Here is a 26,061-nt window from a genome sequence, read left to right as displayed (position 1 = left end):
CCCTTGAAACAGATTACATCGCTTCGTAGACTTTCAAACTTATACAAAGCTTCTTGCGCGCACCGTAATTACTGCTTTTCCGCTTGTGGAGCATTTTAAGTACATTTCAGTGCACTGCTGTTTTTAGGCGCCATTTTTAGGAATGCTCATTTGATCAGAATGATCAGGGCAATTTTTGTTGGCAAAAAGCAATCGTATAACCGGGGATGTCTGCGGAAACCACCAAAGCCAGGTTTAGGCTCTAGACAATCTCAGTTTGAATTTTACTACAATCTGTCTAAATAAAACATAACGGGACTTTACATTGCAGACACGTATGCTTTTTAACATAAAAGCGGCTTGAGTGCAGTTGAGTTCACATTACATCAGGTCAGTCATACCAGTCAGTCAGTCAGAACACGTTTGTGAGATACATTCGTAATTTCTCTAGCTTTATTTGTAGCAGGAAATACTAAAGGTTGATTATTCACGCCATAATGAACGTTGAATCTCGATAGGATGAATACACCCAAATACTGACAATCTTCCGACATCTGGACAGAACATTTAGAAAGCGCAATTATTAATATTCCGCAGAATTTATTGTGTATATATAAGGACAATTTGAGCCCACTGCAGAAATAGGATTTACCGCGTATCGTGCATTAAATTTTAAACTTCACTGCGGCGGTCTTGAATTCATCTCTATAGGATGATTACACCAAAATACTAACATTTATCTTCAGACATCTGGACAGAATCTTTACAAAGCACAATTATCGATATTCCGCAGTATTTATTGTGTATATATAAGACTATTTTAGCCCACTGCAGAAACAGGATTTGCAACATATCGTACAATAAATTTTTACTTCAATGCGGCGGCCCTTGAATTCATGTTCACGTGTTTTGAAATGGCAAACAAAAAAAAACATGATATCGTAGCTTCTTGAACACCACACCAACCATTCCAACCCAGAAAACGGCCACTACCACCACCATGAGCAGGAGGAGCCGTAGCAACAACAAATACGAAAAAGCAGGTTAGTAAACCAGGTTTAGCATTTGGAAAGTCAGCAAGGGGTAAGTTGGTGGGATACTGCGTGCTCGATTTCACGAAGACATGCACACACAAAATCCCACACAACAACGTAGTGAAGGCCGCACCCGCCTAGCCTGTATTGTCATATCTACGCCGTCGATCCTCGGCATTTTGAAGTTTTGCGTGAGCCCGCATCAAAGCACGCGTCTCGAAATCAGAGCCCTCGTCGTATAGGTGCTTGATACTGTTTCATACGACCATCGCTCAAGATAAGCCTATTAAGGCTGCACTCCGAACGTCTCGCTACAAACAAGGGGTCGCACACAGCCATCGGGCAGTCCAGCACGCGTCTCGCCATGCCCTCGAGCATCTCCCTCAATAGCGGCTACTAGTGAAACAGAATACATACTGCTACACGGCCAGTAGTCAGACAAGTCATCTCAGCGCTGTTTCCCATGCAGTCGTAAAACAAGAAGGAAAATCAACGGAGACAGTATGAGCCCTTGGCTACTACCGAGAGCGCAATCGATAGACAGCGCGCAAGAAGACGTGGTGCGCACGAAGAAGTGGTCCGAGAACAAAGCCAACAGCGGCACTTACTATTTATTATACAGGCTCACGCAAAGACAAAACGCACAAGGCCGGGTCGCTGTAAGATATGGGCTGCGCAGGCATCAGATTCGCGGAAAGCGGGCAGCGGACAAATCGCACGCCGGTCGTCCCTTTCTCGTCCGTCCTCGGTTGTGTCTGTCTTTTGAGTGTTCCCCTCGAAGCCGAGTGCCACCGCCGCCGCGCCGGGACGGGCGATTCAAGGCCGGCGGGCACATACAAAAAGGCGACCACGTCGCTCTCTCTATCCTTCCCTAGCCTGCGTTCTCTCCTACCACAAAGCTTCCTTTTCCAGCGGCCAATCCGGGCCATGAAGAGGATCGACGTCGGCCCGCTGGCTTTATCGCTCAACTCATTCGTTCACCTCTTTCGTATTTCCCGCCGTAACTTCGCGTCCTCTGGGCATCCCACTATCTCTGTATGTTCAACAATCACGCGCAAGGAAAGAATAACAAGGAGAGTCGAAACTAGAGCAGCAGCGGCGGCCCTATACGGTGCCCGGCCAAAGAGGGGCGGACACGGGAGTCGCGGCCGATATTTCACGCTCCGAGAAGACAATATCTCTCGCGTCGCAGACACGTCGGGCGGCTAGAGTTAAGCCTCCCCGCCTCCCTCCTCTTCCCGTTCCGTCTTCTTCCTTCCTACCGTTTGCCTCTAGCATCTTCCGCCTCGCTTCTGCTCCGCATCCTCCTTTACCGTAACCCCGGAGCAAACAGCAGCAGCAACGGCAAAGTCGCCCGGAGCAAAGGGCGGAGCCGCCTCGGTGACGGCGAGACTTGCAGCAATCGTCGAGGTGATGTACTGCGTGCCCGTGTACGCCCCCTTCTCCTTCCCTCCATCTCTGGCCTTTACGCCGCTCTGCCTCACGTACTTACTTTCTTACCCTCTTTCATGTTTTTTTTTTTGTATTTCCCGCCTTTCGATTTCCTTAATCAATGCGCGCGGGCGGTGCGTTACTGCCCGTGAAACAATGCCGCGGGAGCGCCCCCTCTCGCTACCTTTACGCTAGAAGTGACGGCCGACGACGCGCCCATCGTGTTTTACGAAATACACGTCACGGAGGGTGAAGTGGTGCTTAATTTTGAGCTGCGTGGCATTTCGACCGTAAGGGAGGCAGTTGAAACGAAGGGCGTAAAAGTGAACGAATGTGCCATTCTTATTCCTTGAACGTCGGCTCTGAAATGCGTTTGAAGACAGCACGACTGTTGCTATGTGTAGCCCAGAGGAACGATGCATTCCGACGGCAAGTGGAATAGAAGACAGCCGAAAAAAAAAAAAAAACAGCTGAAGTCATGAATGGCAGAGGAAAGGCAACTTGTGACGACCGTAAAAAAGAAAGCAACGGGTCAGAGCCAATGCCTGTCCGTCGTACTCCATAACTCAGTCGGGTGCGATTACTGAAACGCGAGTATTGTCTCTTGCGTCCGTATTGCCTGAGCGAAGTGCGGCGCGTACGCTTGTGAAAGCGTGCGTTCGGAACGAGTATGACCAGCCGGTGAGTTCGAATAAAGAACAATGTGATGCGCTGTCAAGTTGAAATGGTGCACGAGTGGCTTGGAAAGACCATGAAGGCAAAGGTTATTGCTTGAGGAAAATAATAGTAGTTATTTGTTTTCGTATTGGTTCAACACACCTTAGCGGCGTTTGATAGGAGGCTAAACAAATAAGAGAAAGATACTAAGTGTCGTTCAAATTTGCGAAAAACGATTCCAAACGATATTTTAAATGGATAGATGTGAAATACGGCCGAAAACTTTTTCAGGTGGAGGGGAAGTGCGAAAATGCCCGTGTGTCCAGATTTCGGCGTACGTTAAAGAATCCCCAGGTGGTCGAAATTAATCCGGAGCCCTCCACTACGGCGTGCCTCGAGGATCATGGCACAAATCAAGGCTTGAAGAGTTAAACCCTTTAGAAAAATTTTAGACCAATTTTACACAAAGGCTGGAGCCCGGCCCACACATCATAGAAACTTGTCACTTGTGGTCTTCTACTAACGAGACATTGTTTATACAAATTATAAATTGCATTTTGTTTCTTCTTGCCAAGAGTTAGCGTAAAATTTGTCTGCATAGTATTGAAATTCAATTACCGACGTACATATTGTCAGTATACGGCCTTTCTTCATTTATATGTGGTATCAAGTTCATTTTAATAAATGCTAGTTATTTATATAATGTAGGTACCGGGATACAACTTTTGTCTATTGTTGCACAGCAAACTTTTACGGGAAGTTCAAAGTGCCGTCTTGTGCTGTTTGCTCGACCATCACGGCTCTTTTCCCTCTTCAAGCTGCTGTTACAGATTCTTGCCATGGAGGTCACAAAATCGCGACCAATGTTTGATATATATATATATCAAACATGGCACAAGACCGGTAGTGGTCATCGCACCAGACCGGTATTCTGGAAGACGTGGGTTCGGATCCCACCCGGCGGGCATTTTTTCTTCACTTTCTTTCTTTCTTTCTTTCCAAATTCGTTATCTCTTTCAATGACCTACCACATCCTTCCCTTTGTTTTCCGAGGTTTTCTTGACTGGCAACCCTTATTTCTGTCTTATTTCAACGAGCCCTTCATTTGCTTTTCTGATTCGCTACATGCATAGCGAGGGCTTCAGTTCTGGCAGTCTTGGTGCCAAGGGCAGCTTAAGAGGGTTGAACGCTGGTAGACCACTCTGGACATGTCGAAGACACTCGAGTCACGTCCCGGGGGTTAAAAAGAAGGTCCCCTTCACCCCGAGTAGTCCGAGTGGCGCTCGCTGCCACCCCCAAGCGCAGGAAAAAAAAATACCTTAACATAAATACCCCAGAAAGTGGAGGGAAAAATAGCCCCGCCGGTAGCGTAGTGGTTATCGCACCAGACCGGTATTCTGGAGGTCGTGGGTTCGGATCCCCCACGGCGGGCATTTTTTCTCCACTTTCTTTCTTTCTTTCTTTCCCAATTCTTTACCCGTTTCAATGACCTACCACACCCTCCCCTTTGCTTTCCGAGGTTTTCTTGACTGCCAGGCTGGTCCCCGGTCACACAGTAAAACTATTCCTCTTTGGACGTGTCTTATTTTCTTTATTATACTTCCCGGTGTCAGAGATAAGGGTAGGCAGTCAAGAACGTGAAGGGAGACCAAGGGGAAAATGTGGTAGGTCATTTATTCTTTTTGAAAGTTTTTTTTTTTCGAAAGATGCAAAGTGGAACCCCGCCGGTGGCGTAGTGGTTATCTCCCTAGACGCGTATTCTGGAGGTCGTAAGTGCAGATCCCACTCGGCGGGCATGTTTTTCTGCCATTTCTATCTTTCAGAAAAAAAAATCTCACAAAAAATCCTCTCATTTCCCATTATGATTCGCCATATATAGGGATCCCTCTTCTTAAGGAGATCATTGAAGCAGGAAGCTGATAATTGGCTTCGTTATAGGAAATACTTTCTGCGAAGCGGGAATTATTTGCTCTTAATGTACTGCGGTGAGCACCATAAGACACTTCTAATAATCCATATTTCGTATAAAGTGGTTTTGTTATAGCGCGTGTTTACTGTGTGCATAAATATAATGTTGAATGCGACACACCTCAATAATAAACACGTTTGGGCGCCGCCTGACTACATGTCTACGTAGCGTTGTGCACGCGTTCTTTCCCAGGGAACATATTTCAATCTGGGCTCTAGGTTCTTACCTAAGATGTGTAAAGAAACTTTCACGTCTAACGACCACTGTGACGTGCATCAGCCACGAAGAGAGTTTGAGATTTGACGGATCACTCCTTGATTGAATACCAGAACCGGACCCATTACTTTTTCCCTGCATGCGAAGATACCAAAAGCATTCCAGTGACCTATCGTAGGATGCCTGAGAGAATAATTAAGGAGCCGCCTTATGGACCCTTGTCTACCGTAGTGCATTTACCGTATTTTAGAAGATTCAATTCCTTCTATGCCCACCTATGGAATGGCTCGCTTTTTGACAGCACAGCTGTCGTTGAGGGCCGTAATGTGTGATAAGTTGTGTGTGTCATTAGAAAACCCATATAGTGTGTCATAATAGTGCGTCATGAGAAACCCCCGGGTCATACTCACTCCCGCCGTTTACCGGATGTCGCGCCTTACGGGGAGCGCTTGGCGTTGTCCAGGCTTGCGCGTGGCGCTTACAAAAACTACCAAGAAAAGAGTTCACGTGCGTCAGCGTCTCAAGTGGGGAGCACAAGACAGCTCACGCTACAGACGCCCAGTCCGCGAAGCCGGTTGCGGCCGGTTCTAGTGCATGTTCACGCGTTTCGCTTTGGGATAAATGTGAAAGCCTGCGGACAAAACCATCCGCGTCCGCCAGTCATGCATAAGGAAGACGACGATATAGATGGATATGACGATGACTGCTACAGCCACAGTGAAAAGCAACTACTGAACATGTACCCAAATAATTTCAAACCTAATGCTATGTGGGGTGGTGTGTCCTTCACTGCCCATAGAGAAAGAAACCGTTCAGCTTCCCTTTGGTTCAGGCCTCGCGCGATTTAGTGCAACCTTCGCCATTTTTTTTACCTTAAAGTGGCCATGCAAACAAACTACAAGTTTGTTTTATTCGAAAGATATCGTGTTTTATAGTGCCCCCAGCACTTGCCCGGAAGCAAACGATGCTGCATTAACTGAGAAATTATTCAATTTAATTAAAATTTTGACTCTCCCGCCAAGTCGTGTGTTTTCGCGACGTCTGCAATGACATCAGAATAACCGCTCTGCAGCCGATTGTAAAGCCGTGTTTGCCGTTATTCAACCTGGATGGCGCCACCATACCGTGAAGGGCGTGTTCTGCCTTTGCTCTTTCTTCATATTCGCATCTGGATTGTTTTTGTTAAGGTAGAAAACAATCGTTTCGTGAAACATGGTGTTCGCTCGACATGTATGGCCACTTAAGACACCATCGCTTACGCCAATCGGCCAGTGTCTTCTTAGACAACCCCAAAGCGCCGCACTGCTGTGAAGCTAAAACAAGCATAGTGCGCGCAGTACCAACAGCAGTACGCATCGGCACTTCTATGTTTACGTGTACTTTCGTAACTTCCACTGTTCACCCCACCATTCTTACTGCTATAAAAAGAATCTGCCCTTTATTTAGTCGCAAATAGCTCGTTATGCAAGCTTGTAAGCCCTGCCTAATTTGCGTTTGCGTTTGGCGGTCCCAGCCAACCGCACAGCTAGTGCTTATGACATCATAGGTACTGCTGCGGGAAATGAGCTAGTGGGTCGCATGGCGATTTGCTTTTCTGCTAATTATATAGCTTATTTAGACGAAGTGTGCGGGAAAACTGGTGTCAGTACGACTCTAACGAGGCAATCTTTCGAATGAAACACATTCGTGCTTTGTCTGCATGGGCCCCTTAAAGCATCGCTAGCGCGCGTTCGGATTACGCCCAAAGCATTGTGAAATAGCACAGACGACACAAGCCACGCCGCGACTTTTCCCGGCGTAGTAACGGACGAGAAAGGAAGAGAGAGAGAGAGAAAAAAAAGGAAAGGCAAGAATGTCAACCAGACAACCAGTACCAGCTGGCAACCCTGCGCTCGTGAAAAACAATAGGGACAAAAAAAAGGGGGGGAAAAGAGTAACGCAGCAACGCACACGGACCGGCCGTTATTGCTCGCCGTTGACAGATGCGACCGCGGAGGTATTACGGCCGAGCCGACGCGTACATCACCAGCCGTACTGCGCCTGTACATGCCATCCATCGCCGTCGTGGTCACGCGCACATGCAGCTCACGGCGGCCTCCAGGAAAACACCACTTAACCCTCCCGCAGACCTGCCTCGTATAGCAAGAGGGCACGATTCCTGTCGGATACGCTCTGTCCTGGCTAGGCTATACGCGCAAATATTTCCATTCTAACAAGTTGGGTTGAAAAGTTCGGCGGTTTGAAGGCGTTGGCTTGACGATGTACACCACGGACGTATGGGATAGGACATGTGTGAAGAGCACACAACTTTTGCTTCTTTTAGGGGGTCGGGCTGTTAGCGTCTCCTGTCGCCGTCGCCGCCGTCGTGTCATGTAGTCACAGTACTAAAACCCCGGGACACTCGTTTAGGCCTCGACTGGAACGCTTCGTAACTCGTACTGAAGAAACACAAGTACACTCGCTTACGCCTCGCGCTATAACGCCCCGTGCTTCGAATACGCGAGACTCTTACAGCAAACCTCTATACCTCTACCCCCAACAGCTTCATCTCCATTGGCAAAAACGCCAAGCTGCCAAGAATACACTGATACACTGCATGCTTCGCCCCTCCCCTGGTTTCATGTTGGGGAGATGGCCCGGGATTTTTTTAGGGGAAGGGAGTAGGGGTTTACGTGGGTACACCTGGACTATGAGACGCGCTTTAGTGGAGGGATCCGGATTAATTTCGACCACTTTGTGATCTTCAACGTGCGCCGAAATCTCGAGACACACAGGCGCTTTCGCTTTTCACCTCCTCTTGCAGCCGCCACGGCCGGGATTAAACCCGAATCCTTTGGCTCGTACGGCTAAACAGTAGTATTATTGATTTTTTGTGTTACGTCGTAGGGTAAGCCATTAAACGATCTAGGTAAAACTTACAGCCACGCAGTTCACGAATATTTTGAGACCATCAACAAACATTCATCTTGGCGCGGACAAAAACACGCATATGCAGTCTCAGCGAATGATATTTACCCTCCAATCCAATTTATGCTCTGTTTCTACTTCATATCAACCTACCTACCTTCTGCAAGTTTGAACGTACAGTAAACAATCATTATAATAATATCGCTTTATACGAATTCTCGCTTAATACGATGTTCTTTATTGGAACCACACTCCAGTGCGCAGAGGGTAAATCATATCCGCTTTTAACGACATCAGTTTTTTTTTTTGTCGCGAAGACTTCACTATGACGAGGGTTTATTGTATTTTAAAGGCGCCGAGGGGAATCATTAAGAAAACCTTGCTCTCCTGTGGACGAGGTCAGAGGTTCGATTCTCGACACCAGCGGCTCTCTGTCCGGTTGAAACAAGTACACCTCCAACGCGTCGAGATTATTTCACATATTAGTGATTCTCAAGATGTATAAATTAATAAATGATGCATACAGGCCCGAGTTCAACTTGAAGTCTGATTGTGGGGTTTGACGCGCGAAAGCTACAACTGGCTACGAGGCGCGCCGTAGTGGAGGGCTCCGGGTTAATTTCGACCCCCCGGGGAACCTTACATTGCGCCGCAATCTCGACACACGGGCGTTTTCGCTTTTCGCCCCCATCTGAACTGCGGCCACCGCGGACGGGATCGAACCCACGTCCTTGGAGTCAGCAACTCAACGCCTTAGCCACTGAGCAACCACAGCGGGTGAACTCCACCTTTAAGATTCTTGTTGTTTTGCAACTCTATGTCGTTATGAAAACCCGTCGTAAAGAAGATAACCTTTTTATACTGTGAAATTACCGTTCTTTGTATGAGATACATGTCGCTTCAGTTTTGCTTCAAGGTAAAATTCGATAATTGTTCCGTCACTCTTTTTTTAACGTCTCACTCCTCCAATTATTTGCACAAATTTCAAATTTTGGGTGTCTTGACCGACCCGCAGAGGAATCGAGTCTAACTTTGGCGAGCATCGTCAAATCAGACCCAAGAGCTAACCGCCAACAAATTGTATTCCCTCCCTTCCTCACTCACTCGCTCGCTCGCTCACTCTCTCTTCCTCCCTCACTCGTTCACTCACTCACTCACTCACTCTTCCTCCCTCACTCGTTCGTTCACTCACTCACTCTCCCTTCCTCCCTCACTTGTTCACTCACTCACTCACTCGCTCGCTCAATCTCTCTTCCTCCCTCCTCGCTCTTCCTCCCTCCCTCGTTCACTTACTCACTCGCTCGCTCACTCACTCTCTCTTCCTCCCTCACTCGTTCACTCACTCACTCACTCACTCACTCACTCACTCACTCACTCACTCACTCACTCACTCACTCACTCACTCACTCACTCACTCGCTGGCTCACCCACTCACTCACTCACTCACTCGCTCACACCCTCACTAATTGGCTCGCTCTCTCACTCACTCACTCACTCGCTCAGTCACACCCACCCTCACTCACTCACTCGCTCATTTCCCGCTCTCGTTCTAAGCTCAGTGGTAGAGCGGCAATTTCCGCCACCAGCTCAGCTCCAACGCGACGAATTTGCCTAAGTGGCCTGAGCGGCCAAGGCCAAAACTCGCTGGGTGCGAGATGGTAGGCCTCAACAACCATTACCACCATGGCTGCGATTAAAAGGGTTGTCTGTACATTCCCGGCAATGGCTTCCCGGCAAGACAAATTTCAGCTTTGGGCCGGAAACACGTCGTTTTTCCAACCCGGCGCCAAGAGAACGGAAGGACAAGGGTTCTTGGAGCGGATTGCTGGCGCCAAGTGCCCTGTCCCGAAAGCGTGTAGGGAATAGAGTGTAGCTCCATTCACTATTTTTTTCGTTCTTTCCAAAAAGGGGTAGAAAGGCAGCGCATTTACAGCTTCTGTCGGCAGCTGCGCGCCTTTCTTGTTCACGACGCTGCTTTGGGTGCGTCGTATATAGCGCAATATTGTCTCGAAAATTCGCCGGCTTAACGCCAGAAGTACGGAATGACGTTGGGCTTGGTGCCATTGTCTGGACTGCAGGCAAGAAGCTGCCGGAGGCACGTGACAATAAGGAGATACGCGCTGTACATTTAGTAAACACAAAAAAATGACAGCATGAAGAAATCATCGTCGATTTCCTCATCATAGACATTAACATGTACTGTTCTATTTATTGTATTTAGCCATTATGTATACATCTATATATTCATTTATGTATATAAATGAATATACCCTAATAATATTGTCGGTATTTTCCTTCAAGATAACAACATGCTTTCAGTATACATTTCGAGGCTTCCTAAGCTAACTTCTTTGAGTTTTCATTTAGTTAACTTGAACTTAGAAATTGGCCAAATGTGCGCCTACACTTTTTGACAGCAGAGCTCTTTAAGCTTGAGCTTGGTCCGGTGGCGTTAACAAAAAAATACCAAGAAATAAACTGTGCCGCCTGAAAAGGGTGCACCACCGAAGATAGGGTATTATAACAGTGAAGCCAGCTTTCGCGTATGCTCGAGTGTGAGCCCAAGGGGCATATGCGTATGCGCATCCCTTACTAAAACATTTTAAAGGTTATTGTCTTTCTTGGGCTACCAAAACGCAAAAAGGAATGGTGCAGCTTGCTCTAATGGTGCAAGGGGGGAGAAACAGCGGCGCTGGGAGTCAACCTACCTTATTTTCCCACTGGGATCTGCAGTCAGTGTGGGGGGGGGACCGACCGCAACTTGGCCTCATCCCTCAACATATAGCCTAGCCGAGAAAGAACATCGCAAAACCATTAAAACTTAGCAAAGCCTAGCAAAGCCTGGCAAAACTTACCGAAACCGGAAAAAGCTAGGTAGACCCCCAACTCCGCTGTTTTTCGAGCCTAGCACCACTAATGCAAGCTGCGCCAATTTCTTGCATTCTTCCCATATCGACTAGAGGAACTACCCCGGCAGCCTGCTGTTACCGAAAATCATTTGTATACCCTTCTTGCCCAACCCAGAGATATCGCACCGAACTACTACTATGATTCCACAGTGTGCAACCAAATGAAACCACGCCTAAAAGCAACTACCCGTACGCTCCCCCCTTCCCTCTAAAAAATCGCGGCCGACTATAGCCGGCCAATGACTAACAAATGACTTCGTTGTCATCAGCAAGTACTGCGATTTCCATTCAAAACGGGACACGGAAGCAGCCGAATAACCCAAGGACGGTGTCGCAACTCCTACGCAGTCTGACGTTTCAATCTTCAATAAAGTTGTCCCAGCAAACAGACAGAAACTAATCCCCAAAATATTCACTCCGAACGCCCGCGTCGTAGCTTACGAAAGAGTCAGGCAGAGCTCTAACAAAGCCAAGCGCCGGACATCGCGAAGCCGCGTCGTTCGCTTCCAAACGACCGTCTTTCCGAATCGGTCCCAGTGAAGCAAACTTCCAATGCGATCCGGGACATTTCAACCCGTTCCTACCCGCCCCGGTTTCAGCTCCGTCCTCCGCGCCCTCTACAGCAGACGTTAAGCTGCCGGTCGCCGTCGTTACGCTGGCCGCGGCTCGCGCGCTGCGCCCAACTACGGCGCAGTCATGAATCATGCCGGGAGCGAGGAAGATAGCTCCGGACAGCGTGCGTGCTCGGCGCCAGATCACCACGGCCAGAGGAGCCTCGTACGGTTTCTCCGAGACGGAGGAGGCCGGCGCTATCGCGCGCGAACCAGACGAGGTCCAGCCGGCCGAGCCCGGCGGCGCAGCGCGCCCGGAGGGCGAAGTGATGAAGCGCTGCTGTGCGAGAGGATGGCGTGGACGATCCCGGACACGGCAGATGCTTGAAATTTCCAGCGTACGCTTACACGACAGTGAAGATGTGAAGAGTAACCGAAGTGAACGAAAATAGAAGTGCGCAGCAGAGGAACATCATCTCCATCATCTTCATCATCTGCACTGCGTTCAATGTCACCTTTTTCGTCTTTCTTCATCTTATTCATCTTCAACTTCTTTAATTCACCATTTTCATGTTATGCATCGTCAACGTCATTATCTTCAATCAGATTCATTATCCAGTCACCATCTTCATCGCCGTCGTCCTCCTCATCATCATAAGTGTTATGTTCTTTTCGTTACCCCATTATTTTTATATTTATCGTCTTCACCTTCGTCATCCTCACAATTATCGTTAACGCTACCATCTACATCATTGCATTAATTTTCATCATCATTTCCTATCCTTCTTCATCTTTACTCTCTTCATCACCTTAACTATACTTCATCATCATCTTCATCCTTGGCATTATCAACAAAGACCTGAAAGCTGTGACCAATAAAAGTCCTGAACTGAAACCATCGCCCGGAATACACATCTGAATCATACAATCGGCGGTTCATCCGAACCGGGTTTTGGAAGCGAATGCTTAACTAAGCCATTTATCCAACATTCCGAAGCCGATGAGTTCTGAAGCAACATACAAGATTCATACGAATTTATTGGGCGTGGTCTTGTTTCAGACACGTGAAGCGTTCCCGAAAAACGACAGGAGCTTGCCTCCGAACCACCCTTCTACCTAATAAGGGCACCTGTAGAATAGTATCCCTGACATAGACTATATTTGGGAACCACTACACTTGATCGTAGTTAAACATTCTCCGGTGGTTTCGAAATTGACAGCGCTCGTGTTGTCCTCTTGTGTATCGTCTTCGCTTTCAATATTAATCAGATCCAACTGGCTCAACTTTCCGTTCTTCGAAATCGTGTAAGCTTACTTTGAAGGGTGAGTCCAATCATTGAAGGCTGGATGAAGCGCTGACTGTGCACTGACAACATCAGCCCCTTCCCCGAATTGGTCCCACGTCATTTCATTTCTGTAAATCCCCGTTGGGTAACTCATGCGGTTTTGCTAAAAGCGGGCTTCTCCCGACAACGGCCCACGATAAAATGACCTTTCGCGCTGCATCAGAGCTGTGCAACGAATATTTAATCTTAAGCGACTTTTCTAAAGCAGACAACAGCGAGCCTAAAGGGACTGTGCAGCTCTTTCGATAAACGCTTTCCATTTTTCCTTCGCGTCCGGAAGCACGGCGAAAGCTGTAGTTATCGCCAGCATTGATCGGCACTGCGTGATTTTCTCGTCGCAGTAGATACGCCTTCCGTTTCTGCTTTGCGTTTGGGCCTTTCTTTTTAACCTGGCTATCGAATGCGTTCATTGCTGCAACTGGAGGAAAGGCGACCAATAGTCGCTACACCGCTGTAGTGACGTGGTTCCAGCGGACGAAGATTGCGAAGAGCGAGAAAGAGAGACAAAAATACTATCGTGTTTACAATGTTTTGAGAAAATTTCTAAATTATCTGATCAGCATAGAGCAGTGATTTTTTGCTCAGGTACTTCGCGACCACCTAATCGAAGTACTAGATGTCTTGGTTTACTACGTTCTGCAAGCATTTAAGATTTCAAAGAAAGTTGAAAAAAGTGTTGCAGGGTCCCTTCAAAGGCGAAAACGAAACTTCTTCGGTTGTCGTAACTTGTACGAGCAATCACCCCCTTCGCCTCACCCGTATACACGCGCCTGTCCTCATAGCCTTTTCGAATCCGCGACAGGTGCCCCAAACATGTTCAGTAGAACGCCACTCGCTCTGTAATCTGTGTGGGGGCGCTGAAGAAATGCAGGGAGCGGTTGAACACATCGAAATCTGCGAGTGCGATTATTTTTTTGTTCTTTATTTCTGAATCGTACGCTATGAAACTTGTCACAATCAATGGGTAAATATTTAGGAGCCGCAACCGACGCCGATGTCGCCCTTTTCACTCAAGGGGCCATTCGATGCCTTGGCATTAATAGGAGCGAGAATATATTTCTTGGATAATAATTTCTTTGCGTGGTTTAACGCAACCTGGGTTATGCGGCGTGCCATAGTGAAGGGCTCAGTCTAAATTTTGACCACGTGGGGATCTTCGGCCCTGATGTCCTACATTTAGTACATAAACCAGCATTATTCTAGCAATTTGAGAACAAAACCAAAAGAGCTAGTTTTCTGGCGAATAGTTCAAGGATTGCTCTTTCGATACATATCACCCCTGTTCGTTTTTTGCTACAGCCGAACGCCGGAGAAAGGAAGGCATTGCAGCGAAGACCAAACTGACATTGGGGTGACCACAGGGATCCAAGTCCTAGTTGCATTACATGGCTGCAACTAAAAAAATACTTTCAAAAACAGCTTTATTTTTTTGTGTGGGCTCACTGATCTCTAAAAATTTACGAAAACAAGCAAACTTTTTTTGTGTTGCATTTTAAAATTTTAATTGCCTAATGACCTAATTAGGTGTAGTGCGTCTAAATACTTGCACCACAAGCTCAATTGTTTGTTTGTGGGCTTATAGGATCACAATAATAAGAAAAACACACAAACAAAAAAGTTTTCTAGAAATAACAAAAATCAGGGCTGAAAGGTTTAACATGCGCTGAAGTCGACACACGGGTTTTCCAAGCAACTAACCAGGTCCCAACAGACTGCTCTTCGTCAACTCCAGACGAACACGTACGCACACCCTACGAGGCAGCATGCTATGCACCCCACCCTCTTTTGTTTTTAGAAATAACAAAAACCAGGGCTGAAAGGTTTAACATGCGCTGAAGTCGACACACGGGTTTTCCAAGCAACTAACCAGGTCCCAACAGACTGCTCTTCGTCAACTCCAGACGAACACGTACGCACACCCTACGAGGCAGCATGCTATGCACCCCACCCTCTTTTGTTTCTCAGAACATGTATACGCTTGCATGTTTTTCGCTTTCCCCCATTTGTGCAATAGTCCGGTAATTGCGGTTGCCATGTTTATGTAGTATTGTTCTTGCTGTTGCCGTGTTTACGTGGCTTTGATATTGCTCCTGTGTTTTCCCCTTATTTTATCATGACCGTCGCAAGCCCTCGTTTCTGCCCTCCCCTCCCCTTTATGCAATGCCCAAGACAGGGCCTTTAAGGGTAAGCAAATGATGAATGATGATGAATGATATCCTGTGCAGATACTGCGGCGTCCCTGCCGCGCTGTACCACATGGTATGGGAATGCAAAGTTAACCCCCACATCGAACCTACCCCAAACCACTCCCGAGAGCAGTGGGAGAGAGAACTCCCCAGCTCTTACCCCAGCAGACAGCTGCAGCTGATCGAACGGGCGAAGACGGCAAATTGCTCCAATGGCACCCTGCACTGAGGGCGCAACGCACAGGACTTTTCGAAACAATAAAAGTTGTACTCCTCCTTCTCCTCTCCTCAATCTAAAAAGTACCCGTCTGCGCCGAGATCAAACCCGCATCCTTGGGTTAAGCAGCAGAAGGCCTTAGCCAGCGAGCCACCACGGCGGGTCAGATTCGGTGAAGACTAACACGTTCCCCTGTGGTGAGGTAGTGGTCATGGGCGAAGGTCAGCCTTGAGATGTCTTTATTCACACGCGTCCGCTCCGCACACTGACCATTAAAACCAAATATTTTCAGATGATCTAAAGAACCCATGATACAAGCAGACATTTATATTATAGAAGCAACAAACAAATGCTATGAAACATCACAATGGAATAACCAGTGCACGAACAGCAAGGTATACTAGCCTAACTAAGGGATAAAAATACCCTGCAACCATTTTTTACATGTTCTCATAATCTTGAATGCTTTCATAACGTAGTCAGAAAGAACACACAGTACTTAAATAAGGGGGTCACCAAGTACCCCGGCCAGACTTCGTGGCTCTGCCCGCCATCATACAAATTAGAAACTTGCTCAAAAGATACTTCTTTCTTTCTCGGTGATAGCATCGGTTGAGCGCTTGAGGGATGTCACCCAAGCTGATCGCGGCCATCGATAGGCTTACTTTCAGTTGCAGCAGTGAACGCATTCGGTAGCCACTTAAAAGAAAATCGGAACAAAAGCAAAGCATAAACGTGAAGACGTGTCTCCGGCGACGAGCGAATCACACAGTGGCGTCCTGTCAAGGCGATAAATATAGCTTTCGCAGTGCCTTTAGGCACGAAAGGAAGACTGAAGGCGTTTATCGGCACTGTTGGAGGGTGCCTTTAGCACCAGCAAACCTTCTGTTATCTACTGGAGCGAGCGTGACACCTTCACCGAAATCAAATCATATCTGCTTCTTGTCTTTCCGTTCACTTTGCCCGCCATCGGTTCGTCGTGGACCACGTACTAGCTTCCGCGGCATTTTGAGTGCCGAGCTCTTTAGGGGCTCGCCTTGCCGTCGTAGCTCGTCCGCCGAGCCCAACTAGAACCACACGGCGTTCCGTCTTCCCGGCGTAACCCAGAGGCTTCGAAAGCCAATCGGTTTATATAGTGACAAGCGTTCGAAAAAAAAAAAAAAACTGCAGATACATTTGACGCAAAATATACCCCATTAACCGGCAGCGCCTGCGTTCGTTTAGTTAGGAACTCTCGTTGTGTTGGTTTTTACGATAGTAAGCGAAAAAAGATGGTATAGTAACGCCGGCACGTGCGGGGGAAAAAGCAAGCACAAAAAAAAAAAAAACAGAACTCCCGCTGCCTCTGTTTCAGGCAAGAGGCGCGCGAGCACTGCGGAGGCGGGAAATTTGAATTGCATTTGGTGGTAGCAGTGAACGGATAACGGCGCTACAGCCCATTATGGCGAATCACTGCTCTGAACTTCCGACAGCTTTCACATTGAGTGGAACGCTTTATTTTTTTTTTTTCGACTCCAGAGACCTTATTCAAGCCTGGCGTAATAAGGTTGTTATCTGACCGGGCATCACATGACGGCTCACATTTTCAAAATATGTGATTCGTGCCCTTGGTCGCCGAGCTGCTCACGTATTTGCATTTACCAGTTAGCAAGAAGCGGCCCAGGAGTGTCGATGGGAGACTTTCAAGCGAAAAGCACTCATGCCCACTCGCACTCCCCATTACGAAGCACTGCAACCCTTGCGATATCTGCGCACAGCCCAGAGATTCTGCAACTTCCACGAGCCAATACTCTACGCAACGCTGAAAGTTATTCGGCAAAACGCCAATCCAAGTTTTCTTTCTCACAAGGCTTTTCCTAGGACAAAGAGCGGTGCAGAAAATACTGTGCAAACTCTCATTATTAGTAAGTTTTAGCTGACCGTTTTTCACTGTCCGCTCCGCTCAGATAGCAAGCGGGAGCGCCATTGCGCATGCGTGGCGAGCTTGGTCGCGAACGGCATTGGCTGAGAGGGCCGCCGGTACCGGATCGGACCATCGTAAACGGTCAGCTAAAACTGTTTAGCTCTGCGTGTAATTCGTCGTCAAAAGTTCTTGTCAATATATTTCATGCTTCAATGGCTTCGGAACCTGCAGAACGCCGCGTTAAGCCTGAAACTGCGGATACAGCAAGCCTTTTCCCTAAATGTTATCGCTGTGCGAATTCTTTGCATTATATCGAATACCTCTATGGAGAGCACTTCTAAAATAACTTCCATATGCCAGGAGATGCACCTAGCTAACGGCTACGCTATCCCAAGCATGAAAATAACAAAGATGTATCGTGCAACATTAGGGCGGTTTATTTGAGTCCTTGACTGAAACAGTCGTTATGCTGTATTCTTAAGTTAACAATTGCCACCAATTACATTGAAATGTCCGCTTATTAACGCGAGAGCACTTTGCGCAGAATTGCTTAAATATCTCACAATGAAATAATATCGTAACAAATATTATGGTACAATTGCATACTCATTAATGTCGTATGAGTAATACGACCAACGAGTGGTAAGTCTGACCATAAAAGTCAGCATATTTACAACAGTAATGTCCAGTTACAATTAAAATTAACTCATTTGAACGAGGTTGTATGCGGTTGAAACGGACAGTAATTCCCGATGATTCACAATGCTACATGATTCACAATGATGATTCACAAGGCTACGTGTGCAACCTGTATCGTGAAAAATGCAACGTGACAAATTAATATTTGCAACACTAAAATCTTGGAAGAAGATAAAATAACATAAGAATGCTCCAAAGCATGGAGTCAGGAAGCTCATAATTATGCAAGGCCGTCCAGTACAAATATTTCTGTAGACCTCCACAAGAAACGTGAACTGAACACGTTCATTTTAGTACCAATATTCAACGACAAATTACATCAATTATACTTGAATGGATTAAATATCCACAGCGCCGCAGCTAGCCTATGTGAAACATCTTTCCAAACAAGATAAAAAAACTGTAAAAACCAGTATAACACTATTGGCAAAACAACCCACCGTTTAAAAAACGCGATAAATACAATCATATTTCTTTAAAATAAACGACGACATAAATACTGCAAAATCACATGACTATCCTAGAAGCCCTTTCCTACAATCACGGGACAGCAACAGCGCTCAAATACAAGCCTCCACCGTAAGGCGAGCGCCTTATGCAAAGCCAGGCATTCTTAATGGCTGTCATAAGCCGCCCCGGGCCATTCTTTGTTGCGTAGCGTATCGCTGATACAGAAGCGCATTTGAAATGATAGGCTCGCATTTAGCTCTAGTAAACTTAATACCAAAAGCAGGCTTCCCGTCGCTCAGCTGTAAAGCGCCCTAATTAAGCTAGGCCTTCTCCCCACCTGCTCATGGCCGTCACAGCGAGAGTCGCGAGATAAAAGGCTTACTTAACAACGTAATTTATAGTTTAAGCACTCACCGTCCATGTCGTGGGAGTTAGAAGTCTTGTTCGAGGCCTGTCGTCTGCTGGAAGACATCCCGGAAGGCGCCACCAATGGCGAGACAAGGCTTCGCAGACGACAACGAACAAAGGTGCTTCCACAGGCTTCGCTGATCGGCAGGTAAGCCGCTTGCGGTCGAACAGGTAGGGGAAGCGGTGCGAAACAACGCTGGTGACGTTGTTATCCGCGCGAGAAAGGCTTAATGTCCCGGCGTCAATTACCGTAACGCGGTGCACACGCGTCGCGTTAATGAGATTAGCGAGTTGACGAGCTTTAAAAGAGCGGATGCGTCGGACGATAAGGTTTTAAAAACCGACGTATGAGAAAACCCGCGCTGTCTTTAAAAGACGGGGATAGGTGCGAAGAAAGGGGTGAGAAGAGAGAGAAAAAAAAAAGCTAGAAACGACGTCCTGATGCGGAACGAACAAAAGGGCGCGCGCGCGCGTGCAACACGTCCGGCCGGCACCACGACGAACGACGATATGGCGGCGGCCTCCCTCCCGAAAAATTAACCAGTTACCCAGACAGCCTTGCGCAACGAAGCGATAGAGCCGATAAGCGTGCACACCGAAGCCTTTGTCGCGCGCTGGAAGCAACAAGAAAAGAAAATCGAAGACAGCGCTAGAGTGAAGAAGGCAGCTTCGCTTAACATGGTGGGTGGCGTGATTCCGTCGTCTGCCGCGATTTGTGCCTTGTCATGGTCGAAGCCCGATGTCATGGCTGGCGCGCTTATCGCCGAGTCTGGCTTTGCCAACTCTGTGAAACAGAAATGCATACGCGGGTGCTCCTTGGCGTGCGCTTTTGAGTGACCGTCTGGCTACCCCCCCCCCCCCCCCCTCCACTCCCCCTTTTCCCGATGACTGATTTTTTGATCGTGCATCACGTATGGATGAAGCCATAGGGTTTCATACCAATATATATGTTACGACGAATTAAAACACTTTAAAAATTTTTCCTGAGGGAACATGTTGCTCAGTTAGCGCTCAAACATCACACGATGGTGGCATTTTGTGGTCTATTTTGTTTGACACCCGGGACAACGACGGCAGTTACATGTTTACTCTGAAATTAAATTAAAACATTTTCGCCTACGGGAAAATGGCGGCCGATTTGGACGTGTGATCCAGTGCAAGCTGTTCTTTGACGACGGCGCCACCTGGGATATGCAGAGCGAAACGGACAATGAAGATTCATGGTAGGAAGGAGCCAGATGGGGTAGCAGACGATCACAAAATCTCTTCGTCCCTAGTCTACGATGATCACAAGTAGTTGCGTAACAGCTGATGTCAATCATAAAAAAAAATATTCCCGCGGTTCATCGTTGCCAATAAAAGTTGGATTTGTTTCCTCCCCTGCCCTTACATTTTCTGATCGTCTGCTACCTCATTTCCTTCCTACTTTGGAAGGAGCCATATGTGTAGCAGACGTTCAGAAAACCTCCTTTCACATTTTCCGCTCGCCTGCTACACCATTTGGCTCCTTCCCGCCTTGTAAGGAGCGGGAATCTCCGTCATCAGTTTCGTTCTGCATACCCCGGGTGGCTCCATCGTTCCGAGATCAGCTTGCGCTGGCCCGCACGTCCAACTCGGCTGCCATTTTACCATTGACGAAAATTGTTTTTATTTATTTTCAGAATAAACAGGTAAGTATTGTCTTTGTACCTGGTGTCAAACAAAATAAACCACGAAATGCGACCTTCGTGGGAAGTTTGACCGCAATCCGAGCAGAGGTTCGCTCAGCAAAAAAAATTGAAGTGTACCAATTATCGTCGTAACACCCTGCGTACTAGAGGGAAATCTTGCGCCACTGTTTAGGTGGGCCACTATTTAGACTTTCGATGCTTTTTGTTTAGACATCATATGTTAGGAAACGTTTTTGCTGATACGGGGCTTTATGGTTCAGAAGACACGGATCACTTCATATTGTATTGCGAGAATTTTCATGCGGTTTTACGTTGGTTTTGGGATATTTCAAGAACCCAAATTATGGGTCTGAAGCTACGCCTTGCCTATGCTGCATGCTGTAGTGGAGGTCTTCGGATTAATTTTGACCACCTGGGGATCTTTGACGTGCGCCGAAATCTCGTACACACGGGCGACTTTTGCTTCTCGCCTCCATCTTTTATAAAAAGCAGCCGCAGCGGCCGGGATCAAACGAACGCCTTTCGGCTTAGCAGTTTTTGAAGCTCAAGGAGCTTCACTCAAATCCTGAAGCTTGAAGAAACTTCAGGATTGATTGTTTGCTACCAGACGTTCTCTTTTATTTGCCTTTCTGACACGTTTTGAGCCGTTCCTGGGTTATGTAAAATCGACCAAGCAGCAGAAATTACCGTATTTACTCGATTCTAAGCATCCCCATTTTTCCACGACTGTGACGCCCAAAGTGAGGGGGGTGCTTAGATTTGACAAACCTGAATTACACCCCCCCCCCCCCCCTCTACTTTTTTTCGCGGCCGTTTCTCGACGAGACGGGCGCGAATAATGATTCATTTGGCAAACATTCAAAAGAAAAAATAGGTACAACCAGGGAGCCACCGCTTACGTCTGATACTGTGTCAGCCTCACTATACCATGTAAGTTCATTATGCCGATTGGTCTGACACTCTCAGTATCCCCCAGCACGTATCCCTCTGTTTCGTTGAAATGATTTGTAATTGAAAACTTTATAAATTACTTGGCCACAACCTCAACTCAGGTCCGTTTCCACGTGTCTCAAAGCCACCTTGCGATGGTTGCTAAGTAAAAGGGGGTGCTCAGATTCGCACTCACACTTTCTAACCCCACCCCCCCTCGAAAGTAGGGGAGGGTGCTTGAATTGGGGGGGAAGGGGGGGGGGCTTAGAATCGCCAAAATACGGCAATTGTATTGCAAATAAAATGGGAAGCTGCCTTCGAGCACTCTTAAGATGTCTAAAGTGACCAATAAAAGATGCATAGAGCTTGTCCCGCAAGCAGACAGAAAGGGGAATTTAAGCGTTCGCGCTTTGTAAGTGGACATTTTTAAAATTGTCAATTCGGAATGCACATTGGTGATTCATTGGGAGTCGTAAATTTTTGGCGACAGCAAAGTGCGAGTTGATTGACTTGATGAAAAAAGAAAAAGACAGTTATTCAACATAAAAGGGGGGTTGCATCTCTGGATAGGTAACATGAGGTATATATATATATATATATATGAAGAGAGACGCTCCTGAAGAGAGAGCTCCTGGTGAAGAGAGACGAACATGCACCCATATTGTGGTGTGAATGTAAGTGAAGTTTGCTCCGCCGTAATTAAGCGCACAAAATAATTAAGCAATCTGCGTAAAAACTGCTGGTCTGCGAGCTCTAAGCTTATTGAATTCGTTTGTACTTTTAGCCGGTACACGGGAATGGTTGCCGAGTAAGTCTTAAAATTAAAAACAACCTTAACTTAACATTTCCACAAGTAATATTTCCGGATGCGACAATTTCGTCAGACGGTAAAAGGAACTTTTATGTCCTCGGAAATAATGGGGGGGGGGGGGGGGGGGGTATAAATCGAAATGAGTGAACGTTCTTACACTGCCGAAACGTGTATTCACAGTGCCCGTTGAACCAGATGCTGGAAGAAGCTAGAATTAGACGCAGGGAAACAACCCGAAACGTTCAGAGGATAAATTTAGCGATGACAATGGGTGCACTTGTATTAGGTTCCCAGTTCCTTGAATAAAAAATGAAGGGGAAAGGTGACGGAGGCTAACGCTGAAGATAGCACTCGATGGTAGCATTGTTAGAAAAGGCTGGGTTTTATTTAACGGTGATGTCTTGAGTGGGTAAGACGGGATTAGGCTATCGTTTGTTTTCGAGGTAAAATAAAAAAAAGGAAACGGTACTGATTTTTTGACAACAAGCGATAACAGCGAACAATGCCGCACACTCTCAAGCTCATACCTCTTGCCTTTGCTTCAGCGACTTACACACTGTATGGTAAGGGCTCTGTTTTTCATTGTCTTACATAAATTGCTGCTTTTTAATTTACGAACCGGTACTTCGGAGTACGTCCACCATTTAAAAACGTCCTTCATTGACTTTCGTGGTCGAGTTTGACTGTTGCAGTGAAAATTCCCAGAATTTCGCGCTTTATTGAGGCAAAATGTTCTTTGAATTTCCGACAGTTAAACGAAAAAAATTAATCTTTCGTCATCTGGAATGAAAGCATCCCATTGTTCTGGTGAGGTTAAAGGAATCATTTTGCGGGTAGTTAGGCTTGGACGGTCCAGGTGCTCTGATTGAACGACTGTGCGACTTGCAACGCACATACATTTCACCCGCCGGCCTCTACGTCAGCATTCCGCAATTCGGCAGCACTAAGTAGAGTTATTGACGGTGAGGATATACCATGTAGTCTGAAGAGGATAGTTCTCGGTACGCACCGAACGACGCCACCGAAGTTACTTATTAAAAGTTGGAATTTTTATACCGAATGACGAAGCAAATCAACCAGCACTCCTATGCATACAGTTCCGGTATACCGTATTGTCATGAGAGACCGATTCCACCGTGACCCGCATTTGGCGTTTTTTCCCGCACTTGTTTGTTTTGTTTCACTGATTGATATAGTTTAAATGGCAGTTAATTCAGGCGTAAAAGAAGCGTACAAAAAAGGAGGGAGGAAGGGAACAAAGAAAGAAAGAAAAAGGTAAGGAAAGCAAAGGAAGGACGAAAAAAATTGGCCGCGTATCTGCTCCGTTCGTTGCAAATGTCGTCAAAAGACGATAGTCTTTATCGACTTTTGTCTAGTAAATGCCTCCCTTCGCTTTCCCGCTCACCTCTCATGTTGTTCCTCTTGCGTCGCGCTCCTCCCAAGGTAAAGACGCCAAAGGTTTGCTGAAATCATTTTAAATTTCCCGCGTTCCACTGCTACAAACCGGGTGTCCCGATGCCAACGCTGCCGTACGGTGAAGACGCGCGTGAATCGAGGCGCCCTACTTCAACGTTTATAGAACCGCGTTTCTCTACTCCACGTGCGTTGCAAGCAGAGCGTGGAATCTATCTAGTGGAACCTTTCGTAACTGTTGCCGGTTGATTTCTTAAAATGCCGCCAGAAGCTATAGTGGCGCGGGCGACAGCAGGCGACGGCGGAGGGATTTTTTTTTTTTGCAGTTGATGGAGTATTTCATCTCCCACAAATCGAACATGTACGATTTTTTATAAAGGGACGCTGCAAATATCACTTATGTATTACTTTGTTGTCGTATATTTGCGTAATGTCTTGTTGTTCTTCACCAATATTGACAACTATGAACATTACACCGGACTTAAACGGGCTCATTTAGCTGTGACTATATAAGACTACTTCTCAGGCCTTGTTTTAGTTTGTCTGGGTGGCTGAATCGGGTCACAGATAGAAAGAAGGACAGACATACAGACAGACAGACCAAAATTTCTGGGTTGAAGTAGCCCTAGAAAGACTATCGTTTTTAAAAACAAGTACAGGACAGCCCCACATATAGGGAAGGGAAAAGCTGATTGAAAAGGAAAGAAAGGGTATATCGAATCGGGTCACAGACGGACAGACAGACAGGCCAAAATTTCTGGGTGGAAGTAGCCCTAGAAAGACTATCGTCTTTAAAAAATCACGCCATATCCACGGAATGAATGATGATAAGTGGGGCGAAGCTCGAGAGGGGGAGATCATCGGTAACCGTAACTCTCCCGTGAAAGTTCGCCCATTACATCATTAAGAAAGACGTAAGACTGTGTGCGTACATTGTACAAATCAACTTTTATTTTCGGAGTCAATGCTCCCAGGCCCAGACCTGGTGAAAGACCCTGCGCCATCGAGGACTACGCCGCACCTCCACCACAATTTGTCACGTAGGATGGGACACAACGGTAAAGAAAGAACTTTTATTTAAGGCGAACTTGTGCCCGAACAAGACGAGAGGAAACGAGCAAAGGTCCTTGCGTCTCGTTCGATCTCCGAGAACGACTGCCTGCGTTCGTGGCGTGATCTCTTGCGTGATCTCCCCCTCGCAGTGCACGTGCGCTCGCGCCTCCGTTGGCGAACACAGACAAGCTCGCGCTCCCGGTGCCGAGTTTGCGCTGCCGGTTGCAGCCGGTTCTTGCGCGTGCAACGCGGCCCACTTTGCGACATATCCGAAAGCATGCGGCGGTCACGTACCACGAGACACAAGGGATGGACAGACCCATGACTTAAGGAGCTTCGCCCCTAAAACAAGTACAGGACAGCCCCACATATATAGAAGGGAAAAGCTGATTGAAAAGGAAAGAAAGGGTATATCCAACGGGTTAATTAAAAAGATAAAAAGGGAGTAACTTTTAAGTTCACTTCATTTCAAGTTTTATTCAAGACAACGTTACAACATTGCCTTGGGGGGCACGACTAAAAACAAACCAATTTTTTGGCGGGGGCCATGTCACCCTCAGCAGCAGACAGTTGCAGCAAAACAATGCAAGTACGAGGCAAAAAAGTGCAATGAATGTGCAAGGGGAGAACGCATACGCATTTGGTACGCGCTCATGCGACAGGCTATGAATTAAATTATCTACGAAGCTGTTTACACTCTTGAAACAAAATTTCAGCAATAATTGAGAAAAGGCGGAAACATTCAAATACAAATATTTCGGCAGCCCAAGATAAAGCCACTGACTTCTAAAGGCTGCAAACAAATACATATCCGCACGGTGCCTTAGTTCGCACAGTCTACCCCACTCAAATCTCACAGCGTGTAATTTCTGCTCCTCTCCCGGCCTTCTGTACAATCGGGTGTGGGAATGTCAACCAACCCTGGACCTCACTGCCAATCTCACTCTATCCTACGAGCAGCGGATAGCTTGCCTGATCGCCTGGTCCCTGGGATCCAACATGAGGTAGTAAAGAGGGTACGATTACGATTCAGCCCGCCGCTGTGCTCTTTGCAATACTCCTCGGCTGTGCGGCGAAGCCTCCACTACGTGCGCCTTTCAAGCAGGCCTCCCTTGTCGGTGACTCACACTTGCAGCCGACGATTCAAACAAGCTGCGACGTGTCTGGATCTCTGGCGCCTCGCTATCGGCGTGATTCAAACCGGCGTTGGCAGACGAGGCAGGCTTCAACATGTCCGAAAGATGCGGAAGCCGCTACGGAGACCTCTTCTCTCCCCTCTCTCGGACTCAGCGTGCGCCGCTACTACCGAATGCTCACGAACT

General features: G+C 47.1%; 1 protein-coding gene across 2 annotated transcripts in view; it reads right to left on the bottom strand.

Annotated features, from left to right (window-relative positions):
- The window catches only part of Fne (ELAV like RNA binding protein found in neurons), a 223,089-nt gene that overhangs the window by 164,213 nt on the left and 32,815 nt on the right, over positions 1 to 26,061 (bottom strand). The window contains exon 1 of one of the 2 annotated variants that reach the window (XM_077693483.1): positions 18,869 to 19,472. The exons of the other annotated variant lie outside the window; for it this stretch is intronic. Coding sequence (XP_077549609.1) covers positions 18,869 to 18,926 — 58 coding nt within the window. The 5' untranslated portion in view covers positions 18,927 to 19,472. Of the gene's footprint in view, positions 1 to 18,868; positions 19,473 to 26,061 lie in introns of those variants that run through there. 2 annotated transcript variants of the gene reach the window in all.

This window comes from Haemaphysalis longicornis, unplaced genomic scaffold (assembly GCF_048455015.1).
Source record: "Haemaphysalis longicornis isolate Haplotype H1 unplaced genomic scaffold, Haemaphysalis longicornis Haplotype H1 scaffold_12, whole genome shotgun sequence".
In the NCBI taxonomy this organism is placed as follows: Eukaryota; Metazoa; Arthropoda; class Arachnida; order Ixodida; family Ixodidae; genus Haemaphysalis; species Haemaphysalis longicornis.
This window is presented reverse-complemented; position numbering and strand designations above follow the sequence as displayed.